The 9,067-nt window shown below is 53.1% G+C and overlaps 1 protein-coding gene across 1 annotated transcript in view; it reads right to left on the bottom strand.

Annotated features, from left to right (window-relative positions):
- Positions 1-1,725, bottom strand: part of Padi4 (peptidyl arginine deiminase 4) — a 25,943-nt gene extending 24,218 nt beyond the window's left edge. Inside the window, exon 1 of the mRNA XM_050154234.1 lies at positions 1,591-1,725. Within this exon, the coding sequence (XP_050010191.1) occupies positions 1,591-1,682 (92 nt within the window). The 5' untranslated portion in view covers positions 1,683-1,725. The remainder of the gene's footprint in view (positions 1-1,590) is intronic.
- Positions 1,726-9,067: the final 7,342 nt, after the last annotated feature.

The raw sequence follows: 9,067 nt of genomic DNA, 5'->3' as shown, positions 1-9,067 counted from the left end.
CTCTCTCTCTCTCTCTCTCTCTCTCTCTCTCTCTCTCTCACATACACACACACACACACACACACACACACACACACACACACACAAAGATAAGCATGCTGGGAAGCAAAGACAGATGGATCCCTGGGGCTCACTGGCCAGCCACCACCTCATTCTCCATGGCTATTCCATAATTTGACCTGGACATCTGCCTCCTCCCTCGTCCCCTGTAGTCCGTTCTCACAGGGCAATCAGTGATTGGGTTAACCAAGGCCACACATGGTATTCCATTGCCCAACACACCTCCATGGCAGTCCACAGCAAACCAGGTCTTGAGAAGAGCAGAAGTCCTTCCACTGCCCCACCCAACCTTCATAGGATGCTGCCCCTGCCCAGGGCACCCCTCCCATTCCTGTCCCCACTGACTGCTCATGCCCCTGCCTCAGGTCCTTTGCGCTAGCTGTATTGGCTCTTCACAGGGGACAGACAAACATCCACATTGTCATCAACACCCCTGTCTGATCATATGTCATTGCTCTGATCTCCCCGTCTGAAAACCACAATCAGGACTAGCCGGGTGGTTCAGCGAGTAAAGGCGCTTGCTGCTAGGCCTGTGAGATGGGCTCCGTTTCCAGAACCCACGCAGTGGAAGGAGAGAACCAACTCCCACAGGTTGTCCCCTGACCTCTGAAGATAGAGCCTGAGGGATGACACCTGAGTTTGTCCTGGCCTCCACACGCTCCCCCGCACACCTGAATCTACAACCACGTACATACCCGCAGACACTACGAAAGAAGCACCATGACCGTGACCTAAGGAGGGCTAGCCTGGGATCCTAGCAAGGATGATGGGCTAGCTCTGGCTCCTGTCATCTCTGCACCCACCTTCAAGCAGCTTGTCCTCTGGGAGAGACACCAGGCTTTCTTTTGCCTGTCTCCCCAGCCTCCCACTAGTGGCCTGGGGACCCCCTAGACCCTGAGTGTTTTCCTCCTGCCGGGGTCAGTCAGCCTCTGACAGGGACGTGTCCCAGAGACATTTATGGACATCACTGGGGCCTCAGCTCTATGGGGGAGGCTGCAGCAATCCCCACATGAAAGGCAACTACAGAGGCTTCCTCCACTGTCCTGTGTGATCTAGGACAAAGGTCTCAGCGCCCAGTACGTCCTCAGCCTATATTTGGTGAAGGAACAAGGGAGTGGAAGAATGAACAAATGAATTGGGGATCTGCCCGGTACTGTGTGGAGTACCCAGCAAACAGCACTGCGGAGTACCTAGCAAACAGCACTGCGGAGTACCTAGCAAACAGCACTGCGGAGTACCTAGCAAACAGCACTATGGAATACCAAACAGACAGCCCCGTGGAGTACAATTGCAATGGTCACACTTAATCTTGAGAGTCATTTCACCAGGCAAGGAAACCTAGCCTGCCTTCCGTCAGCCTCCAGCAGGGCCTGGCAGCAGCGGTATTTCTACTTCACAGAGAACTGGCTGTGGTGGGTCCCACCCCTCCCAGTTTATCTCCCTAGGATCTCTTGGCCAGAGCCTGAGCCGGGCCAGCAGCATCCTGCCCCTGCTGGCATTGCCCACCCCGCCCCACCCGCCCAGGCTCACCCAAAGACATCCAGCGGGGTCGCGGTGCCCACCACACATACAGCATGGGTGGGCTGCTCAGGGGCCACATGGATCACCGCGCCCTGGGCCATCCTAGGTCAGCAGGCAGCAGGAGGCCCCTGGGCTGGTTCCTTTATAGTGTGCCAGGCGAGGCCATGAGTCAGCACCTGCCCTGCCCCAGAGGCCCAGCCCCACTTCACGCAGGTGCCCCAATGGGCTGCAGAGCCTCCTCTACCCTGGGCTACCCAGGACCTCCAGGTGGGTGTCCATGGTGGGCTTGGCAATAGTAGAAGAGCCAAGCTCCCTGTAGCCTGGGAGGGGTGGGCACAGCCCGTGCCCTTCACCACCACCCTTGCCCGGGCCAGGACTGGATAGTCTTGCCCAAGCACACTTAACCAGACACTGGGAAGAAGGTGAGCAGGGCAAGATGCTAAGCCGGAGGTCATGCAGCTGAGTCTCCCGGGGATCTTTTCACCCGGGACCCCGCCCTCTGCCCTCAGGACAACCTATGAAGTGTGGGCTCTTATGGTCCCCTCCCACATCTCATCCTCCAAGCTGCTCTGAGATCAGCACGCACATGATCACGCCCACTTTCCAGAGGGAGAAACGGAGGCACGGCGAGGCTTCATGCCCAGTCAGGGTTTGAACAGAGGCGTCACCACAGGGTAGGGCCTTTATTAGCAGCCTGGACTGGTGATGTGATCTTTCCAGACTACGGCTTCTCACCGTAACACCAAGCGTCCAAGGGCAGGTGACTGACTGCCAGCCCATTTTATAGATGGGAAAACCAGAAGCTTGGGGAGGGGAAAGACACTTGTCGGGGGGGGGGGGCGGAGCGTGGATCGCCTGTGACAGGGCTAGGAAGGATGACAGGGTTGGGAAGGGAAACCCGGTTTCCTGACCTGGAAGTGAGGTTTGCTGTATATCCTGGGTCTCTGCCTCTAGGAGGTCTCTCCCACGAGATGGTGCTTGGGTATGGGTATGGGCCACCCCTGCTCCGAGGCTCTCATGAGGACAGGGCACCTGGTGCCAGGTCTGTCTGCTAATGGGGTAAAGGGAGGAGAGGGAGTCCAGGGTGGACAAGTCTCAACAGGGAGCGCCCGGAGGTGTGTCCTAAGAGCAGCAGAGTACAGGTTGTTGGGGGGCTGTAGAACCGGGTTTTGTTTTTATTTTTCATCTTCTCATTTGGCTTTGAATCAAAGACTTTACCTCATGTGATGCAAGCCAAGATGGCTGCAGAGTTAGGCAGACTTGAGCACATGGCCTCCTTGCCAGTGTCCCCAGGACTGGGAAGAGGCCACTAGGGACCTGAGAGAAGAAAGGCTCCCAGGTCCAATGGATTCCTAAGCAGGAGCTAGGACTAGGGTCACTTCCTGTCCTCCCAAGGATTTGTCCAGGACTGATGACGTTGCTCACGCTAATTTGGGAGGCCCAAATTAGCCCAGTCTTTCAGGCTGGTCATGTGATTAAGAGTCTGTGTTTCTCATGTTCCCTTGGGGAACACAAGATCCGGCCTTCATTCTGTGCATGTATTATTGTTAGGCCCACGGTCACACAGCAAGTCAGCGGGAGGAGAAGAATGTACCCAAAGTCTCTCCTGGAATAGCTCCCTCGCTTTGTCCTTCTCTCACCCTCCGTCTCTCTTTTTAAATGGGGCCAGCAGAGCAGGTGGCCTTTGATGAGACTTGAGGGGGCTGATGACAATGTGACTCTATGACTGGTCCCTGGGAAGAGCCAGCACAGCTGTGGTATAGTGACACAGTAAGGGTCACTTCTGTTTGTCCATCATATGAGTCCTGGGGACCCAAATCAGGTCCCCGGGCTTTGTGGCAAACACCCTTGGGACCATCTCTCTGGTCCCCAACTTGATTTTTGAGACAGGTTTTCTCATTGGTTGGAATCCACTAAGCATGCTCTGCCGGCTTCTGAGGAGCCCCAGAATGTCTCTCTGCCTCTTCAATGCCGGGATTCAAGCATGTGCCTCCACCCCTGGCCTTGTGTATGTTTTCTGTATCTGTGTGCACACGTGTATGAGACTGTGTGTACGTGGGTAGAAGCCACAGGGCAATGTTGGGTGCCTTCCTTGATGCTCTCCACTTTATTCTTTGAGGCAGGGTCTCTCATTGAACCCATGCTGACTGGCTAGATTTGCTGGCCAGCAAGCCCTACGTATCCCCTTGCCTCCCACTCCTCAGTCCTGGGATCACAGGCCAGGCTGCGACACCTGGATTTTTTATGTGGATGCGGGGAATCCAAACTCAGGTCCTGTCCTCATGCTTGCAAGGCAAGCATTTTACTGAGCGAGCCCTCTCCCCTGGCTTTGCCCACTGGTTACTGAGAGGTGTATGTATTTAATTAAGATGCACAGTGGACTGGAGGATGTTTTTGTTGTTGTTAAATTATCATCATCGTTACTACTACTAGTAGTATTATTATTATGTGATGAGGGCAATGCATGGAGATCAAAGGACAGATTTATGGATCCGTTCTCCCCTTGCACCTTTACATAGGTTCTGGGGATCAACTCGGGTCGTCAGCCTTGGCGGCAAGCTCCCTTACCCACCAAGCCGTCTTGCTGACTCAAGACAGCTATTGTCAAATGGTGGCCACAATCAAGCTAACTAACGCATCCATCTCCTCACATAGGGAACTGTCTTTTTGTCGTTTTCTCAGCCTGTCCCTGTTGCTGGACACTTAGACTCTTTTCGTCTAATGATGGTCTAGCAGAGCTTCCAAATACTGATTTACTCGTCAACACCCACGGAAGTAAGAGGGCAGAGGCAGACGCTTGCATTCCAAATGATCCCATCAAACCACGCCTCCCTGAGCCCGCTCCTGGTCTTCGCTGCCCTGGCCCTGTTTGCGTGGTTTCTGTTTCCACGGTGTCATTTGCGATGGATGTCATTGCTGGTGAGATGGACAGATACTACGGATGCTGGGCATCGGCGTTAGGACGGGCCTTGCAGGCATCTGGCGGCTTTGAAGAGTTGTCACCGCTGTGCTTTGCTGTCAGGACTGCGATCACATCTCTCCAGCAGCAACGCAAGGACTGAGCTGCCTTCAGAAATAACACTGGCATTCGAACTTGAACCTGGGGCGGGTTTAAAATAACACAGACACCTGCACTTTCCTCAGCCGTGCGTGGGCCGTTCTCTTCCCGGATGTGTTTATCTGTCCGGTGGAATCACACCCAGCGGAAAGCTGCCAGGCAGGGCTGGGTCGCCCAGTGGCCAGGTGTGGTCAGGGCTGCCCCGGGTTCCTTGGCTACTGCTAGCTCTGCAGTGCTTCCATTCCCTGTCTTCCAGAGCTCACTAAGCTCCCCAGCAACGAAGCAGGGCCACTCATCATCTTCAGCTGTCACTCAAGCTTCCGGTAGTTACAGACGCCATGCGTAGCCATGGCACCCGCTCACGACCCTGGACTGTGTCCCTGCTCTCCCAGTGGCAGCAGCTGGCTGTTGGCGCACTGTCCTCCCATCCCTGGCAGGTACATTGTCTCCCAGGTCTCAAGCATTCAGGCCTTGGCTTCTTTGGGATGTTATTGTTACTGAATTCGGGGTCATAGTCTGTGACCCTAGATGAGGCTGAGCTACCCGATCTTAAGAAGTCAATCAAAACAACCACATAAATAGCAAAGAGCAGAAAAAGGAGATTTAGTCAAAGTGGCCACATTGGGAAGGGACAAAGCGATAGGGTGACCCTTTCAAGTCCATCTTCAGGGTCCTGAAGTGAGACTGAAATTTAAATCTCAGGCTCAGAGTTGTCTTCAAGCTCTGCCTCCCCAGACGGATGCCCATGTCTGTCTTCAAGTGCTTAGACTTTTCTTTTTTCTTCCTTTAAATGTATTTGTTTAGAGGTTTTTTTTTTTAAATCAGGACTGATGGCTCTCCAAATAAACACAGAGATTTCTTATTAATTATAAATCCTCAGCCAATAGCTTAGGCTTGTTACGTACTAGCTCTTTCAACTTGAATTAACCCATATTTCCTATCTACGCTCTACCACGTGGCAGTACCTGTTTGCAGCACAGTGTGTTCATCTCCTGCCACTGGCAAGGTTGCACACCCCTTCTGATCCGAGGTGGTCAACAAGAAGGTTTGCCTTCTGTCTTCTCCTTTCTGTCTTCTCAGGGTCAAGTTCAAGGTGATTTTGGAATCCACACTTGGAAGACCGTCATCAGTCTGGGTCTCCAAAGGGCAGTGTGGAGTGAAGCTGTCTCACCCGACCCTGACACAATGTGCTCACTATTCAGATCTAACCACACGATTTAGTAGCATCCGTGTGGGTGGGGCATAGACCACAGTGTGAAGACCGAGGCCAGAGGACGACTCTGTGGAGTGAGTTCTCTCCACTTTGATGTGGGTTCCAGTGATCGACTCAGTTTACCAGGCATGTACAGCAAGTGCCTAGACCGGCTAAACCATCCCCCTCACCCCCGAACCTCCTTCGACTGCAGACTTGGGCAGGAGAGGCATGTTTATCATGTCTTCTAACGTTTCTGCTGGAGCAGCTGGCCTTTGAGGTGAATCCGTCCCCCATACTCCTCTTTTGTATCCGACCCTGGAGCTATCACCCCACCTTTCTATAAAGTCAGAGAGCTTCATGAGAGCTTCATATGTATTCTAGCAGGATTTGAAAGGATGAACTCCGCCTCCATCTGATAGGAAAAATCTTAAGGAGAGCCTCTCTGCTGACGCAAAAAGCTCCAATCAAACCAGATTAGACCAAATCAAAAATGCCCACATTTAAGGAATGCCACACTCTGGGGTGGCCAGGAGCAAGGCAGACGGAAGACAGTGGGAGAGCACAAACGGCAGCCTAAATACCCTGTGGGTGTGGTCCTGACCCTCCCCTGGGAGGGGTCAGCGCTTGGCTGGCTGGGAGTTGGAGTCCAGAGGTGGAGTCTGGCCCAAGGCAACTTCTGGGGGAGGAGGCCTGAGATGGAGCTCCTCGCTCCATTGGCACCCCAAGGGTGACTGCCAGGGGCTGGGGTGATTCCCCCAACTTAATATTACAATATGTATTCTAGCAGGATTTGAAAGGATGGACCCCAGGAACTGCACTCAATGCTGAAAGAAATTTCATTTTTTTTTTTGGTTTGTAGGTACCTCATGCATGTCTAACCAGACCCAGTAATGCAGAGCACATCTCTGAGGCAGGATAGAAAGACAAGAAAAATTGTGGGGACGTAAAGGAGCCCCTCACCTTTCTGCCTTTACCAATTATGAACCTACAATTTAAACCTAGGAATCTCGCCAGAAACCCTATTTTCAGGGAAGGAGCACATACTTGTGCAACCCTGGCTCTAGGCTTACCTCACTTGTGATAGCCCCAGCCAAGGCCTCTCCACAGACACACCACAATCTCATTCATCATGAGAGAGAAATGTACGTAGATAACACTAATGTTTGTTTCTGTGATCCCCGAGAGCAGAACAGTGGAACCTATTACCTGGCTCAGATGGGCTTAGCCCAGAGAACAAGGGTCCCAGAAGCCCAAGGACCATTCAAGTCTCTCCAAGCCAGACGCCCTCAGGTCTGTGGATCCCTAGATGAGCTAGGATAGTAAAAAGCAAGCAAGGTTTTATTGAATTGGAAACCAGCTTCCCACAGGGGAAAGGACTTGAAAGGACTTGAAGGCGTGTTGCCAGCCCTACCTCGTGGTCCACGCTCCCCCCCATTCCCCCCACCTGTCCCCATCCCCCTGCCCCTGCCCACAGGACCTGAGCCTAACTAGAGATTGAGTTCAGAGATTCCTGTTTGGCTGAGTTGGATGGGTGTGGGGTGAGGTGGGAGAAACAGACCGGGGGAGGGGTGGAGGGGGGGATCCGTTTCACGGAGGAACCGGAACGTGAGGAAAGCAGGGTGGCAGGCAGGCAGCCATCATTATTACCTCGGTGACTCAGGGCCTTTTACAAGTCCGGTTCTGGGGGAAATGTACAGCTTTGGGGGAGACTTTACAGGCTGTGGGCCCCATGTCTGCGTTCCTGTCGGTCCAGAGGTCACTGGGAAGCCTCCTGCTAGTTAGGCAGCTGTCTGGCTGTCTCCGTCTGAGATAAGGTCACCCCCCACCCCCACCCCAGCTTCTCTTTCCTGCCCAGCTGTGCTGTCTCATTTCTGCCGCTAAGACAATGAATTGCTGCTCTCTCGGGAACTGCCCATACCACACTTGGGGACATCTCACTCACTATGTCACTTCCTTGGAGGCCCGTAGCCACACCCATGCTTTTGGGTGTCTTTTAGCTCTTTAAGAAAGTAAGTATGTAAGCCAGGTGGTGGTGTTGCGTGCCTTTAATCCCAGCACTCGAGAGGCAGAGCGGATCTCGGTGAGATCAAGGCCAGCTTGTTGTACAGAGTGAGTTTCAGGGCAGCCAGGGCGATTACACACAGAGAAACCCTGTCTCAAGAATCAAAAATCAAATATATGTATGTGTGTGTATCTGTGCAGGTGTGCACAGGGGTCCACAGAAGCCAGGAGGGGGAGTGAGAACCCTGTTTGGACCATTTGGAGTCCTGGCCTCCAGCTGCTCTTCCCTGCTGAAGATCTTTACTTTCCTTCTGATTTGAGTTACTGAAAGCTGTGTCAAAGTTGTTTACCAGCTCTGCTTCACGAGCACGTGTTGCCTTGCCTTGAGGATCAGAGGATGGGGTTTTCACCTGTTGGCCCACCTGACTGTTGGGTATCTAAGCCTCCGTGGTGCTATTGAATAAAGGGCTTTTTACCAGTAACTAGAGGTCTGTGTCCCTGTCTCTCTGACTGTGTGTCTTTGTATGTTTCAACCTCCAGCCCCTTGCCTGAAGCTCGCGAACTGTTTGGTAGCGCATAGAGTGCAGACAGGCAGTTGTGCGCTGCAGAACCCCTGGAGCCAGAGTTACTAGATGGGGAGCGGGGGATGGGGAGGCGCTGTGAGTTAAACTCTGGTCCTCTGGGATAGCAGTAAGTGCTCTTAAACTGTGGAGCCATTTCCTCAGCCCTGGGGCGCCTTTCTGAGGCCCCCCGTTTCTCCGCACCTTGTGTTTTCAGCTTTTTCAAAGGTTACCTTTGATAAAACCTCAAACTCCCCTTTACACTGTCTACTTCTGAAATTCCGACCTGCACCAAAGCCACGGATCCCAGTTTGATCCTTAAAATCTAGGGGGATTCTTCAGGCTATTGTGGGTGCCCATGTGGAGTTGTGTCTCTGTCCCTTTGCAACTGGCACTTCCAAGCACTCAGACTCCTGTCCCAGGCACAGTGGACCTGGTCCCTGGCTGCTTGCTCAGTCCCTGAGTCCAGCATCCCACCCTTAGGCTTGATCTGTCTCATCTGTGTCTTCGAGGTGCTCCAGAGCTCCCAGTCATCCTGTAGCCCAGACAAAGCATCTCACCATGTTACCCACATTGGGGGTCATCGAGCGTCAAATTCCAGAGGAGTAGCCAGGCAAGCAAATGCCTCAGCTTCACGGAACCCCCTCAATTTAATCTCCAAAGAAAGGCCGA

Source organism: Alexandromys fortis, unplaced genomic scaffold, assembly GCF_014885135.2.
Source record: "Alexandromys fortis isolate MF-2015 unplaced genomic scaffold, M_Fortis_MF-2015_v1.1 scaffold_26, whole genome shotgun sequence".
In the NCBI taxonomy this organism is placed as follows: domain Eukaryota; kingdom Metazoa; phylum Chordata; class Mammalia; order Rodentia; family Cricetidae; genus Alexandromys; species Alexandromys fortis.
The sequence above is the reverse complement of the archived record's forward strand: the minus strand, read 5'-3'. Positions and strand labels throughout refer to the sequence as shown.